General features: G+C 41.0%; 1 protein-coding gene across 1 annotated transcript in view; it reads left to right on the top strand.

The window, feature by feature from the left end:
• The window catches only part of LOC126458407 (spermatogenesis-associated protein 20), a 289730-nt gene that overhangs the window by 53538 nt on the left and 210603 nt on the right, over positions 1–25589 (top strand). Inside the window, exons 7-8 of the mRNA XM_050095424.1 lie at positions 5241–5453; positions 10373–10565. Of these exons, the coding sequence (XP_049951381.1) occupies positions 5241–5453; positions 10373–10565 (406 nt within the window). The remainder of the gene's footprint in view (positions 1–5240; positions 5454–10372; positions 10566–25589) is intronic.

Raw genomic sequence — 25589 nt, 5'->3', positions numbered from 1 at the left:
ACATATTGTTATGGGTTTGATAGAGAGAGAGTGAGAGGATGATCGTGTGATAGCTATAAGATTCTCTACAAATGTAGTGAATGTTAAGCGAGAAAGAAAGATGGATTTTGTACTGATGTTCACTGGGTCCTATCTGTATTTATGTGGGAGAATTAATTCACCCAAAACTGGTGTTATATGTTCAACCCATTGAGATGCACTAACACTAACAGTTTGACCACATGTTTTTGCTACGTGGAAGCAAGCAAACTGTGGACATTGGGACAAAATTATCTATGTTGCTGGAACTCAATGTTTCTGCCCAGGAGCTTGCCACAGCTGCTCAAGTAGAGAGTTGAAATTGTGCCTCATTCACAGGGGAAAGAAAATTAAGAAAGAAAAGTTGCAAAGTGTATAATTTGTGATGCAAACTTCATTTATAACTTAATAAACGTGTTAAAGTTTGATTTGAAATTTTCAGTGCAGATACATGTAAAGATACAGTCAAATAACACCATAATAACTTTAACTGATACATGAATCAACAGATGTGCAATTGAACCTATAAGAATTATCAGTAAACCATTTGAAAGTAGAACAGCAATGCTAACATTAAAACAATATTCCAAACAGTATTAAGGTTCACCAAAATTCTTGTTCGTTGATTAATCTCAAGTTCCAAGCATCATTTTGCATGATAAAACATAATGATGTGGAATGTGTCATTTTTCATTCACATTGCAAATTAATGTGTAACTAGGGCTTCATACTGAACATTCATAAGTGTTTTTAATTTTTATTTTATTTGCTATTTTTTAATGTAGAGATGTGAGTTAGTAATTCCCACCCACCACTTGCGTGTGAGTGATGGTTATATGACTTTTTGTCAAGGTGACAGAATTTGTTCACCCGTTCATTTATTCATTCACAGATTATGTTTCATAAATTCGATCATGAATGAATGTATGTGGAACAAGTCAAGGTAATTAACAAGCAGAAGCCGTCACTGCTGGCTACTTGTCTAAAGTATACCAACAACAAATTATATTATTAGGAGAAACACAGCTACTTTGAATGAAAAAAGACCCTGATCCTTCTCCTATACTATTCAGCTACTGTTTTTATCTATTACTTCAAACAAAGCATTTGTATGCTTACTATAATCAGCTGCCGCATACTGACAAAGTCAAGATTTATCTAATAGAAATATTAGAGTTACATGGAATTTACATTACAGGCTCCAAATATTGTGATAAGTTGTAAAAGGAGTAGCTAATGAGGTTTTATTTAATATGTTTTGAATGTTTGAAGAGTTTCAGTTTCATGCCTGATCTCCACCAGCAGTGTGTTAAGATTTTTTTGCACTACAGTATAAATTTCCATTATTAACTCTAGCTTGGCTGTATGGACACTGTTTACATACCTTATGGGGTCATCAGTGTTATTTATGAACTTGAAAATAATTTTGGTTTGCCATATTTATGATGTAACTGCACAACTATCATATTATTGATATATTTTATAATATTGTGAAAAGGGTAGATTGCTATGCGCCGTATAGCGGTGATGTTGAATTACAGACAAGCGCAACAAGAAGACTACTAAACACACAATCTTTTGGCCAGAAAGCTTTCTTCCCAAGTAGAAACACACACACACACACACACACACACACACACACACACACACAGCTCACACACGCGACCACAGTGGTCATGTGTGTAAGTTGCATTTGCATGAATGTATGTGCGTATGTTGTCTATTCCAGAAGAACATTCTGCAAAACTTGGATCTTGCAGTTCTAACAGAAATCTTCCTGATAGACAACTGGCAACATAAAGATTTCTGCAATCATCACCTAATGGCAAAGAAGGGAGAAAGAAGACGACCCATGGGTGGAATATCTATCCTACTGAAACCCTGGATGACGCCCACCAAAAAAATCATAAAACAAGAAAATAGTATGCTGGTAGAAGCAGCAAACATAAAAATAATTGAGCCTATTTTAAACTGCACACAAATGCTGTAGAAATAATTGACAAAATAGTCACACTCATCAAACAATGCGACAGCAAACCCACCATTATTGCAGGCGATCTTAACTGCAGAATAGACACGGAGAACTATAAAACGAAACTAGTCATTGAAACCCTAGAAGAAGATGGTTTCACCCTACTGAGCGCTAGACAGATACCTACATACATATGCCACAATGGGAAAAGCACCATTGATATCACATTAACAAGAGGAGAAATAGAAGGAAGTATTCAACCAATATGGCATGACTCCATGACTCCTATATGAAAGCACATTCCAGTGAAGATAAAAATAAATAATGTCATGTCACTGCCAGCAAGAAAGACCCACCACATCACACAAAGAAAAATTGATGTAGAAAAATTAACAAACCAGCAAGAATAAATAACACAAATAGAAACTTTAATAGAGGAAGGAGACCTTGAAAAAGCAACAGGCCAAATAGAAGACCTCCTAAAAAATTCAGTGATACAAACAAATCCAAAAATAAGGACAGCAAAAAGATGGTTCAATGCTGAATGCTACAGCAAAAGGAACACTGTTCTAAGAACGCTCCACAGATTAAGAAACCAGCACGACGAGGAAACATACAAACTGTATGCAGAAGAGAGGAGAATGTACAAAAAACTAATAGAAGAGAAGAAAAGAGAATACATAGAAAGAGAGGCAAAAAGCGAAGCGGATGAAGCAGAGAAAAACCAATACGTAGCAGCAAGACCAAGAAAACTGGCTCATACACCAAATATAGACATGAAGGAATGGGAAGACCACTTCAGTAAGATACTGAACAAACGAGGAATCAAAACACCCCCCAAGAAAGAGAAACAACATCAAACTAAGGAAAATGGACAATATATGGGAACCTCTAAATGAAGAAGATGTAAAAGAAGTAATACAAGCACTGAAGAACAAGAAAGCAGCAGGACCCGATAATATATATAATGAACATATAAAAGATGCAAAAGAGGCCCTCCAACACCTATGGATCAAACTATTTAACAAATGCCTGGAACTTGGAAGAATTCAGACATAATGGAGACACTCGACAATAAAAGGTCTCTACAAAGGTAGAGGAGGCCCAACAGACCCAAACAAGTACAGAGGCATAGCCCTGGAAAATACTCAGTTCAAGATGTTTTCAAAGATAATTACACAAAAAATCAAAGCCTCTGTGGACAGTCATCCCCCAGAAAGACAAATGGGTTTCAGATCTGGAAGATCAACACTTACAGCAGTCAGGCTTCTTCTAAACAACATCAACAAAGCGCTACAAAAGAAACAAATGTTCTACACAGTGTTCATAGACTTTACCAAAGCCTTTGATCTACTGGAAAGAGATCTCATAGTCCAAAAACTGGAAAACACAATGGGAGAAGATAGTGTATGGGCAAAAATAATCAAGTCAATCCTCGAATACAACTTAATCACAATATCAGACAACCTCTCTTTTCTGAACCTCATTCTGCAATCGAACGGAGTCTTACAGGGTGACCCAATGAGCCCTTTGCTGTACATTCTTGCCACTGAAGAAGTACTCTGAATTGGAGAAAATGAAGATGATTTACATGTATATGCATACACTGACAACATAGCCGTAGGTTCAACAGATATACAGAAGCTGCAGAAAATCATTGAGAAAATAGACAAATGGTGCAGTGAACACAAACTACACATAAACATAACAAAGGCAGAAATGGTAATTTTCAGAAAAGGAGGCAAAACACCCAAGACTGCGGAAATCAGCATCAGAGGACAAAAAATAAAAATCTCATCAGACTTTAAATACCTAGGGGTGACATTGCAACCAACATCCAAAAGCTTCACAAAATATACAACAGAACGTACAGCCCAAGCAATAATAGCAATACAAGACATCAAAAACATCTGCCTACTCAGTCTAGAAACAGCCATGAAATAAATCAACGCAAAAATCTTGTCACTCCTGGCCTATGAGGTGGAGGTTATATGGGACCACCTGACAGAAAAAAATCTAGAAACATTAGAAAAGATAAAATCGACGTATCAAAAAAGAGCGCTAGACAACAAGATCTAGACTAGTGTACCTGCTAGTGAGAGAGACATTCCTAATTGAAGACATCAAACTTCGATATATGATGATGCCGCACACCAGGGCTTTCAGAAAGCAGCTGAAGATCATGGAGGACAAACGAGAAAAAAATATGGCCAGAGTAATATGGCACCGAAGCAATGAAGAACCGCTCATGGACAGCACCAAACTTCGAGCTGCGACGTGTCGTAACTAGACTTTCTGTTCACGACTTTGATCATCTAATTTGCAAAAACAAAACTTATCATGACCCAACCACAACATGTGTATGTGAACTGTGTAATGAAGCCTGTGAACGATATCACATAGAACTGTGCAGTAAAAGAGTGAAATCGATAAATGAAAATGCAAAATGTAAAATGTAAATGTAAAATGTTAAGCAAAGTAATTGTATATGGCTATTTGGCTGCAATTTTATTAAATAAATTCCTTTAGTCAAGTGGTACCATAAGACCTTCTCACTTCATTTTGATTCAGCACCTCTTCATTTGTTATTTTATCTATCTACCTACATTCAGCACTCTTCTTTAAAGCCATAGTTCAGAAGCTTCTATATTGTACTGTTCATATATTTTGTAAAATGAGCGTGAGGAATCAGTCACATTAAAGCTCATGTCGAGACTTACTTAGAGTGGTTCTTTCACATTTCTTTTTGTTTTGGATAGGATCACAGAGCAGGAGTACAGTAATTACTGGTTTTGACTCTTTAATGGACATCTTCAAAAATCTATGCATTGTACATGGAACATAACAAACAAAGCACCTGTGACGTGCATTGTCATACTGACACATGACAACACATGTCATGGATGCTTTTTTTGCCGTATACTGCCTATTGTGTAGACATTATGAAGAAAAACAAGTATATAATATGGCTATCATTTTTATCTATAGACAGAGTGTTATTTTTTCCAAAAGTCGTTCTTTCTACTCACCATTTGTGTACAGAACAGAAAGTGGGAAAATGAAAATGATATCCAAAGTATCTTCTACTATACACCTGCAGGTGGCTTGTAGAGCATTAATGTTGATGTAGATGTATTATTGTTGTGATGTCTTGTGGAAATTACAATGACTTGAAAACCAATGTGAATATTTTCGAAAATCTGACTCATGTTTAATATTGTACTAAAATTTTTTCAAAATCTTTCTTCAGTCTGGAGGATTCTACAGTGCTGAGGATGCAGATTCTTATCCAACTCATGATTCTAAGAAGAAAAAAGAAGGAGCATTCTGTGTATGGACTTTTGATGAGATTAAACGACTTTTGGCAAAATCGCTACCAGAAATGTCAACTTCTGCCACTTTAGCCGATGTTTTTTGCTACCATTATTGTGTGAAACCAGGAGGAAATGTAAACCCATATCAGGTAATATTTCGGGAAATTTGTATATGGTTTGACCCCCCCCCCCCCCCCCCTCCACACACACACACACACACACACACACACATGTATTCTTTCTTGGTAATGCAGATTGTGATATGTACTTATATAATTACCCGTATACAGTCAACTCTTGCTAATTCAAACCTTGATAAATCAGACTTGTCAATAAATGAAACTAGTTGTCTGGTTCCTTGGCATATGCTTTATAAATTGAATTAATTCTGTATTTTTTTGTATATTTGATAAATCAAACCTATTGCTATGACAGAGCATCTGCAAACATTTTATAATTTGAAGCCAGCAGCTATGTAAGTCTCAGTAATTTGAACTGTTACATCAATTGTTTTGGTTATTTTTTTCTTATTTAAAGGGACTGTTTTGTTAACACAAGGGCAAATCTTGAAAAAATGTCTCAAGTTTCTAAATAGCGTAGCTCAAAGAATAGGAATTGGAGTCCATGTAATGCTTACCATCTTTCAACAGACCTTTTGGGAACATTTTGATGTATGATCCACAGCTTTTGGTGTCACACTTTTTTGTGCACTGTATTTTGCGTTGGGCATAAAATAAAGCATGTTAATTATTTGCGTACAGTGTTGAGTCAGCATGTTCACAATGATTTCCGCAATACTCTGTGTTTGGTGTGTGGTGATTTTTCGATGGATCCGCGAACAAAACAGCATGTTCAAGTGTGTACGGACCTTCGTCAGACTGCACCTGATGATCCAACCTTCTTGTCATGGGTTATCACCAGCAATGAGAGCTGGATTTACGGTTATGACCCAGAGACAAAGCAACAATCATCCCATTGGAAGAGCCCGGGCTCTCCAAGACCCAAAAAAGCGAGACGGTGAAGAGCAAAGTGAAGAGCATGTTCATCATTTTCTTTGATACCAAGGGAATTGTGCACAAAGGATTTGTCCCACCCAACCAAACTGTGAATTCCATGTGCTACTGTGACATTTTGCGATGGCTCCGTGAAAACGTGTGGCGACGACAGCCCGAACTTTGGCGTCAAGGGAACTGGCTGCTGCATCACAGCAGTGCACCCTGTCACACGTCCTTGCTCACCAGGACCTTTTTGGCAAAAAACAACATGGCGGTTGTACCCCACCCACCGTGCTCACCAGATTTGGCAACTTGCAACTTTGCACTATTCCCAAAACTGAAACTCAATTTGAAAGGCCGTCGGTTCGACACTCTATAGAGGATTCAAGAAGCATTGCCAGTGGTGGTAAACACCCTCAAAGAATAGGACTTCCAGTAAACGTTTGACCAGTGGCAGAAGCACTGGGCCTGGTGTGTACATGCGGATGGGAACTACTTCGAGGGTGATGGTGACCATTAGTCCAAAGGTAAGGTTTTCAACAGATGGCAGCACCAGTCCTGAAAATTTTGGATAGAGCCTTGTAGGTACCCACATCTTGAAATAAAAAGAAAGTAGAAGCTTTATTTTGTTTCTGGGAGATCTTTACGCTAGTATCTTTAAAGCTGACTTTTAAAAAGATGTTGCTGACATAAATTATGGTTCAAAAATTCTTTTAATAATGATTATCAAAAATTTCAGTAGTTAACACACATTGTTTTCTGTAGAAAATCTTCAATTTTCAAATTTTAGCCATGAGAACAGTCTACTTCAGGACAGTATACAAAATTTCAGCTCTCTGTCTTTAGTAGTTTTTAACCAACGTGTACCAGAACATCAGAAAAGTGAACTTTCAGGAAATTAAAGTTAAAACTTGTTTCTCTATCTAACCTGTGTAACACTAATGCATCCTAGGTCCATATTCATCTTCTTTCTGGTGTTGTTCTTCCTCCTCCTTTTTCTAGAATTATTCTTCTTATTCTTGCTACTTTGGTGACTTTCAGCACTGATTTCTCTGCTTCGAAGAGTCTTCTGCAGTCAATTGCAATTAGAGCTCTTTACATACAGTAGTGCTCAAAAGTCTTTTGAGAACATAACATTTGTTATTATTCCTGTTAAAATAAAGCACTATCAGACAGTGTATTGGGTATAGTGGGGCGCAGTATAACTGCGATTATTTGAAGGTCTCAGGTTGGGGCTTGTATGTGTACACTTTATGCTGCCAGATGAATGTGACTCTCAACCAGCTCAAAAGTATTTTGACACACAGTTTGCTTCGTGAATTCATGGATGTCACTTGCTTCTTAGTTCTGATTTCTACTGATATTTGCTTACAGTGATTATTTCAATATGCTGAAACCTAAGGAATATTCGAGTGACGTTTGAAATGCAGTGATAAATACACTAAAGCAAGGACTGAAACTGAAGTTGGTCGTATTTTTAGTGTCTCATCAGCTCGTTTGTACATGGAAAAAATTGCATAATAAATGAAAGACTGTTGAAAATAAGCCTCACAATGAACGTCCAAAAAACATGTCTCCTAAAGTCGATCATATCATAACAAACTTTTCAACAAGTGATGTTCATGAGTTGGCTTTAATGATACAAAGAGAATTGAAAGGAAAATGTAATGATGACATTCATGTTTCCTTTGTCAAATGACACTTGAAACTCTTTGGAGTACATGGACTAAGACCAATCAAAAACCCAGGAAGGCCCTACTTGGATTTACAAAATAAAACAGATCATAGTCCAGTTCAGACTGGTCTAAAATTGTGTGGAGTGATGAGAGTAAATTTAATTTAATGTAATCTGATTGTATCAAGTATGTTCAACATGTTCAACACCCTGTAAATAAAAGACTGACTTTTGGTTCCAAATTCCCACAGTCAAATATGGAGATGGCAGTGTGATGGTTTGGGGATGTTTTTTACACTCTGTAGTTGGACGGTTAGTTCAAATTGAAGGTAATATGGATCAGATCATTTATGAAAAAGTATTGAAGACTCAAACACTGCCATATGCTTAACACCACAGGCCAGCTGGATGGTATTTTCAACAAGACAATGTTACCAAGCACAAGTCCAAGTACATTAGCGATTTTTTTTTTTAATGCAAAAAGTCAAGGTTTTGGAGTGGCCAAGTCAAAGTCTGGATTTGAATCCTAAAGAACATCTGTGGGAGGAGTTGGGTCACACAATAAGAATAAAAAATATTTGAACAAAGGCACTTTTTTTGAAGCTCTTAAAACTGAGTGGGATAAAATTTTGATTGATCGGTTCCAAATTCCAAAAGTTGGCGACTCAGTGCCAGCATGGTGTGAGGCTGTCATAAAAGCCAAGGGATATCCCACCAAATATTGATTTTCTTACTATGGTTGGCGACAATTGTGTGTTAAGAAATGTGTTTTTTTTTTTTCAACAATATCAAAATACTTTTGCTCCACCATTGTCCTCGTTAAAAAAGGTTACACTCTATTATGTTGCAAACAAGGGCTAGTTGGTCACTATTCTGTAGAACATTGAATATCCATCAATAAAATAAATTACTGAATTTCATGATTCATATTTGTTTTTAATTAATCCAATTAATATATTTGTCAAAATATTTTTGAGCACTACTGTATTTAGTCCACCAGACACTCTCATCAATTATATAACCTTAAACATTGCCACTGTTCCATTATTAAAACCTAGCAGAGCATCCAGCACAACTATTTTGGAAGTATTTAGTTCTACCAGAACTGTTTTTGGTACCTGTCCCCATGTATAATTGTTAAAACTCTCATTAGGATATCTAATAATTTTCTGTCACTAAGTCTTCCATATATAGGTTTTACAACTTCCATTATAGTAAATGGCAAAGACTGCTTATGTTTGTTGGTCTTACCTTGAATAAAAGCCCTCTAATAGCCACACCATGACTCATAGCCAGGTAGACAGGGTACATGACTTATGTCATCACATGTGGCAGCTTTATGAAAGAAGGTGGCCCATACTGCATTTCTCAAAGGGTATAATCAGATAAATTTTAAAAGATTTCCTCTACTGTAAAGGTGGACAACTCATTATTGACTTTCTCAATTTGTGAAGCTCTTTCTCCTGAATAAATCATTCAGTTTTTGTGAAGTTGCAATCACTTGTTTGTTTGTATGCTTGCATAAGATCTACTGATTTCTGCCCCATTCAGATAATTCTTTTGTGGTGCATTTCTTTTTTTTCATTTTCATTTCTTTCTTTCTTTTGAAGGAGTGTATAAAAGAATGTTAGAAAGTAAGTTACATGTCATACAATGCTAAGACCTTTACACAGCAAGAATGGTGCAATGTTAGAAGAGAGTACAGACACAGATCTGCTTTGGTGTGGGTAACAGGTGCATCACAGAGTGCGACTGAAATGACACAGAAACTGGAAGTGTACTCCAAAGTTGTACACAGGACAATATGATTCTTAGGTGTGTAAATTGCTCACAGTGTCTCTGTGATATGTTGGCTGTGTATGGACCAAGTGCAGTGTCATATCCAGCCATAGTGAAATGGATCTGTCAATTTGACCAAGGCGACACAGATGTGGGCAATACTGATTTGGAAGTCCAGATCTCGCACCATGTTTTTTATATCTTTTCAGCAAGCCGAAAGAAAACCAGAAGGGAAGGAGATTTTCCTGCGACGAGGGTACTCGTACAGAGGTTCTCAGATGACCAAGGGATGAATTTTTATCATCCAGGAATTTAATGATTGTTAAAACATTCCAGCCACTGTTTACAGAGACTTGATGATTATGTTGGAAAATTGTGTCATATATCTATGTCTCTTTGGTGTTTAGTGCAGCATTCAATAAAAGTTACTTAACCTGCCACAATAATGTGTAACTTACTTTTTGAAATCCTGTCACATTTAACTTCTTAGTTATGAAAAGTAGCCAAACTATTGGTACCCGTTATACTTTTAGTTGTATGTTCTCATCATATAAATTTTTTTGGAACTTTACAAGAGTTTTTATTAACTGTTCCTTGTTTTCACCAATTTCAAATGTAGGATCCTCATGATGAACTGAAGGGGCAGAATGTTTTAATAGTTGAAGGAAGTGAGGAAGAGACAGCTGAACATTTTAAACTTACATTGGAGCAAACACGAGTCTTTCTCAAAGAAGGTTGTAATATTTTGTATGAAGCTCGCCAAAAAAGGCCTAGACCCCATTTGGACAGCAAGATGCTTACAGCTTGGAATGGTAATTATGGCGTTAAATTATACTTAGAACTTGGTGGTAGTATAAAAATGTATTCTGACAAGTAGCAGTGTTTGGTTTGTTTTTATATATTTGTGTTTTACACTCCTATATGACTAATCTCAAAAGATTGTTGGAGTTGTGTGTCTAATTATTGCAAAATATTGTTCTTTCTTAAATATGTTTTGACATAGTTTTGTCATCATCATGAATTTTATTTCAGATACATAGAAAAGAAAAATGTAGATGGTGCACGATGAGAGTACAGTGATTTACGATGTTTTTCATTATTAATTTTGTGATTAAGTATGTAATGTTTTTTTCTGTGTTTCAATGATCACCCCTTTTTTGTTTTAATCATCTGATACTACTTGCTTTTCGTAGTACTTTCACTGTGTGCTATAAGATCCACACTCAGACCCCATGATCACTTTAATCTTTTCAATTTTTGTGAATTTCAGGTTGTGTGATGCTACGCTATTGATTGAACTGTGTTCTGTTGCAGTGATTGGTATTTCAAGCCAATAGCTTCTCAATTCTTTTCCAAATAGTATATTTGTAAGGCAGTGCATAAGAGTTCTAATCAGTTGACTTTAATTGCAAATAACAAGAAACCCAGTGTATGTGCTTTTCACACCTATTTCATTGCCTGTTCCTTTCTGTTTGACTCCATTGTTCAGCCACTTTCTTGAAGTCATTCTCAGCAGCAGTAACCCAACTCTTTAATAACCTCCTGCTTTATATTAGAGAACTGAATAACATCTCCAGCTTCAGTGGACAATTAATGTCATACCTACCAAAGCAACAACAGTGATTACCATTGTCCCTGTGCACACTTGTTGCGCTTGTACGCCCTTCTTTCCAACCACAATTTCCTCATTTCCCAGTCTGATAAGCTGGTTCAGATACAGAACTCGCTGTATCAGAAAACATTTATTTTGTGCACCAATAAATTCTTTTTATATCTACCACTATCATTATTATTATTATTATTATTATTATTTATATTGTTTTTATTGTTGTTGTTGTTGTTGCTGTTGCTGCTGCTGCTACTACTACTACTACTACTGCAACGACGACGACGACGACAACGACAAATACCATTACTATTAATATCCCTGTTAGTGGTAACAGCAACAGCAGTAGAGGTGCTGCAAGTTTTAACTTCATTAATTCATAGTCTGTTTTATTTACTTACATTGCCACTATAGGCATTCAAATCATTTTATTACTATTTGTCATATTAAAATTGTTATTTCTTGGAGGTAACTGTAATGTGAAAAAGATCCTGTGTGTGCGAAATCCTGGTCTGGTGCAAGAGAGGGCCTGATACCTCTAATCATATCAGGCTTAATACATAAATTTTATTTTAAGTACAAGCTTTTTGCTGCACTATTTATTTATTTATTTTTTCGTAGTGATACAAATTGCATGATGAGCTCATTTTGGCTTGTTATCATCATTCGATCTACCTGTGAAGATGGTATAATATGTACAATATTGTTTCCTACGTCTACGTTAGTCTGTGTCTGCAAGTGACATCTTCTGCTTACGTCATAGCTGGCATGATGTTTTCCATATGGCATCATGGAGTGTCAATGTTGGTTGTCTTTTTGTTATGATTGATCACATTGTGTATATGTTTACTTTGTGTTTGCATGATCTTGTTAAGTTATTTTTGACAGCTTTGGCTCCAGTGATAGTATATGTTCGCAATGGAATTACTATTTTTGGGAAAGTCAGTGATTACGTTCAATTTTACAGAGATAGTATTTTATGATTTTTCCTCAAATGAATAGTGTTCTACTGTTTTGTGTTTATCACAATAATTCACCCATTTTCTTTTAGTATGTCAGTAAAATTTTCAAGGGCTTTTCATGTTGAAAATCTGTTGTTTGTTGAGGGTATCTTCTGGGTACTTTTCTGTCTGAGTCTACATTTCCATTTCCTCCAAAATATTCATTGTATGTCCTCTAGGTACTTTGTGTAGAATGTTTAGGGCATTTTCAATATTTACTGCTCTATGTTCTTGGCCTTTAACATGCATGTAGAATGTGGATTGATTACTTTAGCAGTCTCGTTTGTGTCCTTTAAATCTGATTCTGAAATTCCTGCCGCTTACCTATCCGTCTGATATAAAATTTATTGCAGTCGTTATAAAAAATTTTGTAGATGCCTTTATTTGAAAAAAGTGAAGATATTATGTTTTGTTGCGTAAACAAATTGTTCATCTTGTCTGATATTTGGCCTATGTATGATGTTGAACATGGGTATTTGCAATTTTTTTTCTTTTTAATATTATTTCTTTATATATACCATCTGTTTTTGGTTTTATATGCTGTTCACATAATTTTTGCACCATTTTAAGGTTGAAGTCAGTTCGTTGTGCTGTTTTTCATGGCATTTTTGTTTCATCTTGCATCACATTATTATTGGGAGGGAACTTTAAAATAAAATTGTATTAACCATTGATTTGAACTACTTGTAATTATTCAAATTTGGATGACAAGAATTTTTATTTATGATTATGTCAGTCATATCAGATTTTCCATGTATTTCAAATTTGTGGTTGCTGCTGTTGTTGCTTATTTTTAGGTCTAAAAAGTGTATGGGTTTGTTTTGTTCTATTTCCATTGTGGATTTTATGTTAGGGTGCAAGTTGTTAAGTTGCTGATGGATCATTTTTATGTCTTAGTCATCTCCGTCTACTGGTAGCAGTGTGTCATCACCATATCAGTGCTGATAGATTGTGGCAACTTCTTCCATCACCTCCACCTTTAACATCAGATGATGGGCTGCACACACCGAAAAGAAGCAATCAGCCAAGTGCCTGCCAGCCAAGGTACCATCGCATCCCCCCCAACACCCGTCCTGGTCACTGCAGCCAGGGGTGAAGCTTAGATGGCCACGTTCTCTGAATGCCAGGCATGCCATGCCATCAAAGAGCATTCTCTTCTTCTGCTTTGATGGGGCAACATCTCCTGACTGTGCTCTTGGCAGCTCGCCTGCACAATGCCACGTAGCTCACATTGCCAGTTTATACACAAACAGCAGGATTCTTACCCCACATCCAATGTCAGTGTTTTGTCATGATTCATTTAACAAGAGGAGTACTACCACATTTTCTGCACTATATTCTTGAGCAGTGTTCTTTTAAGATGCTTTAATTGACAAAGCCTGATGCCAGGCACCTGGTTTGTCCCCCAGGCATCAGCACCTGGAATACTGTGTGCAGTGTGGTGTAAATACTGCAGTGAAGTGCAGTGTGTGTCAGGAGTACCAGATGTGTTTATTACCATTCCATCCCTGGCAGTTTTGACACGCCTTTGCCGCCAAGCGTACCACGAGGAGATGCCAGACAAAGGCCATTCACAATCTGCCCTGTTCCAAGACTCCACTGTGAGTGAAGTGGGCCCTCCTTGATTAAGAAGTAGTACCTTGTTGTATTTCACTGTAGTTGTTAGCTTTCACGGCTAATATCTCCAAACCAGCTCTTGAAGTTCTTTCAGCATGCCCCATTATTTATTGTTCTTGTTCTTAATAAGTGCACCGCTATAAGCTTGTATGCCTCTTAGAAGCATAAAAGGGAACCTAAATTGTTCCTTTACTGGTGACCACTGCGAAATCACAGTGCATAGTGTCACGGCCAAAACATGCTGTTTTTTATTATTCGGATTAGTACAGCCCCACGTGGTAATGAAATCAGTTCCTGTTAGGTCGGCCGGATCCCACTCTCACCACCACCCGCCGGTCACCTTCTCCACCCCTACCCGCACCCATACACACACCCATCCTCCTGCATGCATCACCACTCCCATCCTGCACCATATGTTCGACCGCACCAATGCTTCCGTCCGCAGCCCTCCCAAGCCCCTCCACATCCACCAGACCCTTGTGTGCTCTACCATGCTCCTCCGTGCCATACCTGCAGCTGACACATGTGCGCCCAGACAAACCGCAGTTTACCGTGCTGCATACTTTACACTGCTATCCACAACAACACACATTGGAGATTGTATTGCCTGGTCCTTACTATGCTTGTTCTGTCTACCTTCTTCTTTGCAATATTGCTCCCAGTACCACCCCACATACTGTGACATGCTGCCTGCACTGTTACCGTATCTACTCGAATCTAAGCCGCACTTTTTTTCCGGTTTTTGTAATCAAAAAAACCGCCTGCGGCTTAGAATCGAGTGCAAAGTAAGCGGAAGTTCTGAAAAATGTTGGTAGGTGAGGCCACAACAAACTTCTGCCGTCGAATATACCGTATTTACACAAATCTAAGCCGCACTCGAATCTAAGCCGCACCTGAAAAATGAGACTCGAAATAAAGGAAAAAAAAGTTCCTGAATCTGAGCCGCACGTGAAATTTGAGACTCGAAATTCAAGGGGAGAGAAAAGTTTTAGGCCGCACCTCCAAATCGAAACAAAGTTGGTCCATTGTAATGTGAGAGACAATTTAGGTCGAATGAATGACGATACAGCTACAGTAGTTTCGTTCGAGTCGTAAGCTTAGCAGTTAAGCTTTACCAGGTAGCCATTGCTATGCGTCAGGCGCTCCATCCGTATTTATACGGGTACCCTTCCTTTTTCACGTGCTTCGCCTGGTTTGAATCGATTGCTTATTTTGCTTTGATCTGATAAGTGCCGTTTTCTTTGTTATAGGTGTTTATGTCACTCTAAGCTGAAAATGCATTACTGTACTGTGTCATGCATTGTTTGTCGCATTCTGATAGTGAGTGTTTACGGCCTGTCGCCGCTCGCGGCATGGCTATCTTTTGTGTGCGTTACTGCCGCTTTTTTTTAAAAAATATGAGAGAGAGAAAAAAATCGTCTCATTAGCGAAACAATGGCAAGGGACTGCTATTTGTTGTTACTTAAACTGCTGCTTTCTTTGATAATGATCAACAAGAACCAAATAATAGACTGCATATGATAGAACATGTTCTGAACGAGAGTTGGGCGAAAATTTTTCTCCGTTTGAAAATCTTTGTGGCCGCTTCTTTAGTACATCAAATTCTGCACAGAAATTAGAGCCATCTTAGATTTAAAAATCTAGTCAGTTGTCGTGCTTCATTTCTGACTGTATCACTATAGGCATAAGAATAATACGAATATAAACATGACACGATACGTATATTCTTCCGCGTTTGCTGTTGTCTCACTCTAGTTTCGTAGTTTATTAGGCAGACAGGATTTAAATGAGATAGCAGCAAACACGAAAGAATACATGGCAAAATGTTTATATTCGTATTATTCTTATGGTGAAAAGAATAATGCATGTGATTCACATTTCATCAGGTTCCTATTAGCAACCATCTCTTCTCACAGGTAGGAAAAAATTCAGAACGTAGAGTTGACCATATTGACAAACATCTGAAGCAGTCTTGTCAGTCGGATTTTCGTAGTACATTGAAATTCTGCTACATTCGAAGATGAGCAATACGGAATTTGTATTTACTTCATTGAATAATGTATGAAAATGCAGTGATTGAAACTCGGGGCGGAGAAAAAAAGCTCGTCTTCCACCTTTTTTTTTTTTTTTTTAATTTATTTACTGACACAGAGGTTTTGGCGCCAGTATTTATCTTTGTGCCTACAAAGCATGCCTGTGTACAACATGTATTCGACGGCAGAAGTTAGTTGTGGCGGCACCTATCGACATTTTTCAGAACTTCCGCTTGCTTTGTACTCGATTCTAAGCTGCAGGCGGTTTTTTGGATTACAAAAACCGGAAAAAAGTGCGGCTTAGATTTGGGTAAATACGGTATGTAGCGCTATACAGGCATGCTTTGCAGGCACAAAGATAAATACTGGCGCCAAAACCTCTGCATCAGTAAATAAATTAAAAAAAGGTGGAAGACGAGCTTTTTCTCTGCCCCGAGTTTCGACCACCGCATTTTTCATACATTATCCAACGTAGTAAATACAAATTCCGTATTGTTCATCTTCGAATGTAGCAGCATTTCAATGTACTACAAAAATCCGACTGGAAAGACTGTTTGGGATGTTTATCAATATGGCCAACTCCGCGTTCTGAATTTTTCCAACCTGTGAGAAGAGATCGTTGCTAACAGGAATTTTATGAATTGTGAATCACATGCAGTATTCTCTGCACCATAAGAATAATATGAATATAAACATTTTGCCATGTATTCTTTCGTGTTTGCTGCTATCTCATTTAAATCCTGTCTGCCTAATAAACTACGACACTAGAGTGAGTGAGACAGCAGCAAACGCGGAATAATATATATATATGTCGTGTTTATATTCGTATTATTCTTATGCCTAATAGTGACACAGTCAGAAATGAAGCACGGCAATTGACTAGATTTTTAAATCTACGATGACTAATTCCTGTGCAGAATGTAATGTACTGAAGAGGCGTCTGCAAAGATTTTCAAACGGAGAAAAATTTTCCCTAAACTCTAGTTCAGAACATCATCTATCATACGCAGTCTATTATTTGGTTCTTGTTGATCATTATCAAAGAAAGCAGCAGTGTAAGTAACAACAAATAGCAGTCTCTTGCCATTGTTTCGCTAATGAGAAGATTCCTCTTTTAAGCCATGGTTGCGCGCACAACAGCAAGCCATGCCGCGAGCGGCGACAGGCTGTTAACACTCATTAACAGAATGCGATAAACAATGCATGACACAGTACAATAATACATTTTCAGCTTAGAGTGACGTAAACACCTATAACATAGAGAACGGCACTTATCAGATCAAAGAAAAATAAGCAATCAATTCAAACCAGACGAAGCACGTGAAAAAGGAAGGGTACCCGTATAAATACGGACGGAGCGCCTGACGCATAGCAATACCTACCTGGTAAAGCTTAACTGCTAAGCTTACGACTCGAACCAAACTACTGTAGCTGTATTGTCATTCATTCGACCTAAATTGTGTCTCATATTACAATGGACCAACTTTGTTTCGATTTCAAGGTGTGGCCTAAAACTTTTCTCTCCCCCTTGAATTTCGAGTCTCAAATTTCAGGTGCGGCTTAGATTCGAGAAATTTTTTTTTTCCTTGATTTCAAGTCTCATTTTTCACGTGCGGCTTAGATTCGAGTAAATACGGTAAGTCACAATGTCACCGAAAAACGTATGCCCTGTGGCAGTATGCCTTACATGCTCTCTAACTAGCAGCCCCCCCCCCACCCCCCACCCCATTACCCCTCCTGCTCCAGCAACTACAAGCACTTCAGAGGTGTTGGAACTTCACATGCAGCTGTCAGCACTACAGAAACAGTTGACTAATCTGCTCCCAGCACAAGCTGCCTCTGCAGACCCTCTGTGGTTGTGTGGCTGCTCACTTGCCCCCCTTCAAACTGTGAGCCCCATGCCTGTGGTTTGCTTCTATCGAGGCAGTTTTCACAGGTTTCTGTATCATGAGCTATGGAACAAAATTCGGGATGGTTTTTGGCCACCTTGACCTCACCACCACCGCCAAAGACCAGGGATGTTATTTCACGTCCACTCCTATCCAGGAGCTACACTAAATTAAAAGAATGCATCATATCCAGTTTCACCCCTTTGGAGCTGCAATGGGCCCATAATTTGTTGTAATCCAAGCAGTGGGACGACGTGTGCCCACCCCTGCTGCTGGATCACATCCGAGCACTCGGCGAGCCACAGATCCACCCCAGAGGCCTGCACCTAAACTACAGGCTTTTGCACCTTCCCGTCCCCATACAGGCTGCCTTTCCTTGCACACCCATGTATCATTAGGTGATGCAATGATCGTGGCCAATAAATGGTTTGAAACCCTGAACTACTTCTCTGCTGCATCTGCAGTACAGAATGCTGGCTGTCAGCCTGCGGTTCCAGCTGGCTATTCACCCCCCCCCCTCCTGCCCCCCCCCTCCCCCCAAGCCACCGCATGCGCAATGTCACTCGCACCCCCTGCTGCGAATGACCCTCCACTCAGGATGGAGGCCCCTGACCTGACCTTCCTGAGCTCTGAGATGGCAGCACTTACCATCAGTGTCACCCACCTACACCTCAAGCACCTGCTGTCATGTGCTGACTGCCTCCAAGCATGTGATGCCAGCCCAGGCAGAAACAGCCACCCCCATCAGCACAGTTCTAACCACCCCCTTGACAACCATCGTGAACTAGGCACAACTTGCTGGTACCGCCAAAGGTTTGGCTAGAACATGACCAGCTGCGGACCTCCATGTTCCTGGTCCCCCAAACCATGGCAGCCACTGGAAGTAGCCATGCCCTGTTGGTGTACCACTTCACGGCACCTGTTCATATGGGATTTGAATGACACTAGTTCCCTTGTCCACTACCTCGTTGACACCGGCTCCAGCCTGTCCATATTTCCTTGCAAACTACTACTAAAGCCCAGATCCCGCTCTCCCCTCCTCATTACTGCTGCCAGCAACTTGGCAATCCCTACTTACAACGTGCATACCTGCTCGCTCGATCTAGGCTTACAATGCGAACTCAAGTGGACTTTCACAGTTGCAGACATTAGTAACCCCATTCTGGGTGCCAACTTCCTCACTCATGGTGTTGCGAAGCATCGTTTAGTTGACGGCACCTCTGGTAGGACCATTTGCTACAGCTTCTGCCCCGCTGTGTGTTTTGCTAAGAAACAGTGGCAGTTTCAGGCCCATATGCTCAGCTCTTTGCAGAATTTTTCCTCCTCATCCAGCCAGCCAGCACCCAGTGCCCCCTCCACCCCCTCCCCCCCTCCCCCCTCCCTCCCCCCAGAATGTTCAGCATGACAATATGTGTTACATCACCACAACCACAACCCTTGCCCCCGGGTTTTATGCCATGCTTGCCCCCCATGAGTGCAAAATCATACAAAAGGAGTTCTAAGAGGTGCTCACCACCGACATAGTTTGCCCATCCAAAAGCCCCTGGGCTTCAGCTCTTCACCTAGGCCCAAAGAAGGATGGTTCCGGGTCCCTTGTGGTGATTACTGTAAACTCAATGCCTGCAACATTGCTGACCACTATCCTGTCCCACTCCTCTGCACCAATAAGAACATCATCTTCAGTAAGATGGATTGCACTAAAGCTTGCACACAAATCTCAGTCGGCCCAGAGAACATTAAGAGAACAGCCATAATCACACCTTTTGGCCTGTTTGATACTGGAAAAGAGCCATAGCCGTACCTTTCTGCCTTTTTGAGAGTGCATTCATGACATCGGGCCTCCACAGTGCTGCATAAAAATGGCAGTGACTTTTGGACAACATCCTCTTAGACACACTGGGGTGTTTCGCGTACCTGGATGATATACTCATCTACTCCAAGGCCCCTACCAAACACCACCAACACCTATGCAAAATTTTTTCCTACTTCAGAAAGCTAGAGTGAGCCCCAATATGGCAAAATGCATTTTTGGGGCAAGCGAGGTCGAATTCCTTGGACACTTTGTCTCTGCTGCTGGCTTCTCCCCTGTCCTTTAGACAGTACAGGCACCTTGCATACCGTACTACCTTTAAAGGCCTCCAGTGTTTCATTGGCGTGGTCACCTTTTTCCGTCGCCATCTTAAGGATGTCCCTGCCACCCAAGAGCCCCTTACTACAGCACTCCATGGCGATAAAAAGAAAGGCAACAAACTGGTTCCTTGGACCCAGGCCATGTTCCTTCCAGAAAACGAAACGGGACCTCCCCAGTAAGGCCCTTTTGGCCCACCTCCACCCTAGTGCCCCCCTCCCAATAGTGGCAGACGTGAACCAGATGGCTAGGTGGGCTGTACTACAACAGTATGTGGATAACATCTGGCAACTGCTCACCTTCTTTTCATCCAAGTTCTCTAATGCCAATTCACCTACTCACAGCCATCTTCTATTTTCAACGTTCAGTGGAGGGATGCGTCTTTTCAATCTTCATGGACCACTGCACCCTCGCCTCTGATTTTTGCAGAAAAGACATAGACCAGACCTCATTCACTACCAACATCTGGCATGTTGTCGGCATCAATAACGTTGTGGCAACTTGCCTTAGCTGCACCTGCGCCATCACCCAACCTTTAGATTGCATTGCCCGGGACACTGCTAAAGAGACCTGGACATAGCCCACACCCTTCAGAATGCTGAATGGCCTCAACCTGCAGCTATCGCTCCTATTCCTTATTCCCTCCTTCCTTCCAAAAACTGGCATTTGACTGTGTCCACAGCCTCATACACTCAGGCCTTCCTCATGAACCAACACTTCATGTGGTCAGTCATCCGTTGTGAGTGCAGCAACTGGGGCCCAGTTCTGTTTTCTGTACCAGTGCACCGAGGTCAGATGGCACGTTCACTTCTCTGTGGCTGCCTTTCCTCCTCACACGACACTGATTCATGCACTTTCACCTCGACATTGTTGGCCCACTACCTTCCTCCATTAGATATCGGTATCTGCTGATTATTATTGACAGATTTACGTGCTGGCTGGAGGCCACCCCCATTCCTGACATTTCAGCTGAAACTGTGGCTGCAGCCTTTGTTCCGACCTGGGTGTCCCACTTCGGGTGCCTGTGCAATGTCAGTACAGATTGTGGGTGCCAGTTACCTCGGCCCTCTTCCGATCTCTGACAGCCACCTGTGGCTCCAATTTAAAACACACCACCAGCTACTACCCTGCAGCTAATGGCATGTTGGAGTGGTTCCACTGCACACTTAAAGCTGCTCTCACATGTTATTCTCCCAAATGGTCCACTGTCCTACCCCTGATACTCCTAGGCCTGCGGATTGTACACAAAACTGACCTGGGAACTTCTGCCACTGAGCTGGCATATGGACAGCCACTCACCATTCCTGGCAATTTTTTGGAAGCGATTCTGCTCCCTCCTGACAGAACATCTCAGGTTTCATGCAGCAGCTCCAGGGCTTCTTGGACCAGTTGTGACCAAAACCTCCACAATATCATGATGAGCACTCTACCTTCATCCACCATGACCTAACACCATACTTTGGGTGGATGCCTACCAGCTGCTGCTCTGCCCTCACTATTCAGACCCACACTGTTGTGATGTGGGGGCTAGATGTTCTCCATTTGTGTGAACGGGATCGAAACAACTCTCTTCATAGATAGGCTCAAGCCGGTCTAAGTCGTAGAGCCCTGTCCAGCCAGCAAGTGCAGTGCCATTGAGGTGGAGTTGCCCCCCTCTACCACCGGCCCCAGTTGCATCACCACTAACACAGCCCCTCAAATGACACAGGCCAACACCATCCCCTGTGCTGTTCCCCACATGCCACCAGATGATGCCACCCACTGACACTATGTAGCTGCAGATGATGGCTGCACAGACCAAAACCAGTGATCAGCAAAGTGCCTGCTAGCCAAGGTACCACTGCGTCGCGTCCTCCCACCACCCTCGCTGGTCACTTCTGCCAGAGGTAAAGCTTAGATGGCCACTCTTTTTGGACACTGAACACGCCAAACCATCACAGGGTAGTCTCCTTTTCTGCTTCAATGAGGCAACACCTCATAAACATGCTCTCAGCAGCTCGCCTGCGCAATGCCACTTGCCTTGCATCACTGTCTGCTGCAATTTGCTGGGGTATGCATGAACAGCAGGATTCTTAAATCTTGTCCAGTGTCAGTTTTTCGGCACAGTTCATTTAACAAGAGGAGTGCTACCACATTTCCCACTCCGCCTTCTTGAGCTGCATTCCCTCAACTCACTTCCATTGACTATGGATGTACAAAGCCTGATGCCCGATGCCTGGTTTGTACCTCCAAGTATCAGCACCTGGAATACTGCGTGCAGTTTGGTGTAAATATTGCAGTGAAGTGCAGTGTGTGCTAGGGGTACCAGGTGGGTTTATTACCATTCCAATCCCATGCGTTTTGCCACCCCTTTGCCATCAAGCGCCTTACTGAAGCGGGTTTTCCCGCACTGCCAGACGACTCTGAACAAAGGTCCTAGCTTTTAGGGATAATATCTCCAAACCATCTCAGGCAGCTCTTTCAGCACCATGTGTTATTTATTGTTATCTTACCTAATTAGCACACCACTACAGGCATGTATGCCCCTTAAGAACATAAAAGGGAATGTAAATCATTCCAGCAAGATAATTTTTGTTATAATTGGTCAGTTTGAACTGAAGAATTCCTCTTCCTACGTATTAATAAAAATGTCTGCTGTGAGCATGTGATACAGTTTTCCACAGCTAAACCATCTAATTGTGTACGTACAGCATACAAAACGAAAAACAGATGGCATAAGTAAAAAAAAAAAAAAAAAAAAAAAAAAAAAAAAAAAAAAAAAAAAAAAAAAAAAACCACGAAAAAGAAGAAAAAAAATCACAAATAAACCACATATATATATGTGGTTTATTTGTGATTTTTTTCATGGTTTATTTGTGATTTTTTCCTTCTTTTTCGTGTTTATATATATATAAAAAATAGAGGGAAACATTCCACGTGGGAAAAATATATCTAAAAACAAAGATGATGTGACTTACCAAACACCGAGCGAGGTGGCGCAGTGGTTAGACACTGGACTCGCATTCGGGAGGACGACGGTTCAATCCCGCATCCGGCCATCCTGATTTAGGTTTTCCGTGATTTCCCTAAATCGCTCCAGGCAAATGCCGGGAGGGTTCATTTCAAAGGGCACGGCTGACTTCCTTCCCCGTCCTTCCCTAACCCGGTGAGACCAATGACCTCGCTGTCTGGTCTCCTTCCTCAAAACCAACCAACTTACCAAACGAAAGCGCTGGCAGGTCGATAGACACACAAACAAACACAAATATACACACAAAATTCAAGCTTTCACAACCAACAGTTGCTTCATCAGGAAAGAGGGAAGGAGAGGGAAAGACGAAAGGATGTGGGTTTTAAGGGAGAGGGTAAGGAGTCATTCCAATCCCGGGAGTGGAAAGACTTACCTTAGGGGGAAAAAAGGACAGGTATACACTCGCACACACACCCATATCCAACCGCACATACACAGACACAAGCAGACATTTGTAAAGGCAAAGAGTTTCGGCAGAGATGTCAGTCGAGGCAGAAGTACAGAGGCAAAGATGTTGTTGAAAGACAGGTGAGGTATGAGCGGCGGCAACTTGAAATTAGCGGAGGTTGAAGCCTGGCGGATAATGAGAAGAGAGTTATACTGAAGGGCAAGTTCCCATCTCTGGAGTTCTGACAGGTTGGTGTTAGTGGGAAGTATCCAGATAACCCGGACGGTGTACCACTGTGCCAAGATGTGTTGGCCGTGCACCAAGGCATGTTTAGCCACAGGGTGATCCTCATTACCAGCTGCCACCCATTCCACATGAAACGGTCCCTTCCCTACAGCCTAGGTCTTCGTGGCAAACGAATCTGCTCCAGTCCGGAATCCCTGAACCATTTCACCAACAATCTGAAAACAGCTTTCGCATCCCGCAACTACCCTCCCGACCTGGTACAGAAGCAAATAACCAGAGCCACTTCCTCATCCCCTCAAGCCCAGAACCTCCCACAGAAGAACCACAAAAGTGCCCCAGTTGTGACAGGATACTTTCCGGGACTAGATCAGACACTGAATGTGGCTCTCCAGCAGGGATACGACTTCCTCAAATCCTGCCCTGAAATGAGATCCATCCTTCATGAAATCCTCCCCACTCCACCAAGAGTGTGTTTCTGCCGTCCACCTAACCTTCGTAACCTCTTAGTTCATCCCTATGAAATCCCCAAACCACCTTCCCTACCCTCTGGCTCCTACCCTTGTAACCGCCCCCGGTGTAAAACCTGTCCCATGCACCCTCCCACCACCACCTAGTCCAGTCCTGCAACCCGGAAGGTGTACATGATCAAAGGCAGAGCCACGTGTGAGAGCACCCACGTGATCTACCAACTGACCTGCCTACACTGTGACGCATTCTATGTGGGAATGACCAGCAACAAACTGTCCATTCACATGAATGGACACAGGCAGACAGTGTTTGTTGGTAATGAGGATCACCCTGTGGCTAAACATGCCTTGGTGCACGGCCAGCACATCTGGGCACAGTGTTACACCGTCCAGGTTATCTGGATACTTCCCACTAACACCAACCTGTCAGAACTCTGGAGATGGGAACTTGCCCTTCAGTATATCCTCTCTTCTCGTTATCTGCCAGGCCTCAACCTCCGCTAATTTCAAGTTGCCACGGCTCATACCTCACCTGTCTTTCAACAACATCTTTGCCTCTGTACTTCTGCCTCGACTGACATCTCTGCCAAAACTCTTTGCCTTTACAAATGTCTGCTTGTGTCTGTGTATGTGCGGTTGGATATGGATGTGTGTGCGAGTGTATACCTGTCCTTTTTCCCCCGAAGGTAAGTGTTTCCGCTCCCAATATTGGAATGACTCCTTACCCTCTCCCTTAAAACCCACATCCTTTCGTCTTTCCCTCTCCTTCCCTCTTTCCTGATGAAGGTTGGTTGCGAAAGCTTGAATTTTGTGTGTATGTTTGTGTGTCTATCGACCTGCCAGCGCTTTCGTTTGGTAAGTCATATCATCTTTGTTTTTTAATATATATATATATATATATATATATATATTAAAAAACAAAGATGATATGACTTACCAAACGAAAGCGCTGGCAGGTCGATAGACACACAAACATACACACAAAATATATATATATATATATATATATATATATATATATATATATATTGGAAGGAAACATTCCACGTGGGAAAAATTATATATAAAAACAAAGATGAGGTGACTTACCGAAGAACAAAAGCGCTGGCAGGTCGATAGACACACAAACAAACACAAACATACACACAAAATTCAAGCTTTCGCAACAGACTGTTGCCCATCAGGAAAGAGGGAAGGAGAGGGGAAGACGAAAGGAAGTGGGTTTTAAGGGAGAGGGTAAGGAGTCATTCCAATCCCGGGAGCGGAAAGACTTACCTTAGGGGGAAAAAAGGACAGGTATACACTCGCACACACGCACATATCCTTTCGTCTTCCCCTCTCCTTCCCTCTTTCCTGATGGGCAACAGTCTGTTGCGAAAGCTTGAATTTTGTGTGTATGTTTGTGTTTGTTTGTGTGTCTATCGACCTGCCAGCGCTTTTGTTCGGTAAGT

The sequence above is a fragment of the Schistocerca serialis genome, chromosome 2, assembly GCF_023864345.2.
Source record: "Schistocerca serialis cubense isolate TAMUIC-IGC-003099 chromosome 2, iqSchSeri2.2, whole genome shotgun sequence".
Lineage (NCBI taxonomy): Eukaryota > Metazoa > Arthropoda > Insecta > Orthoptera > Acrididae > Schistocerca > Schistocerca serialis.
This window is presented reverse-complemented; position numbering and strand designations above follow the sequence as displayed.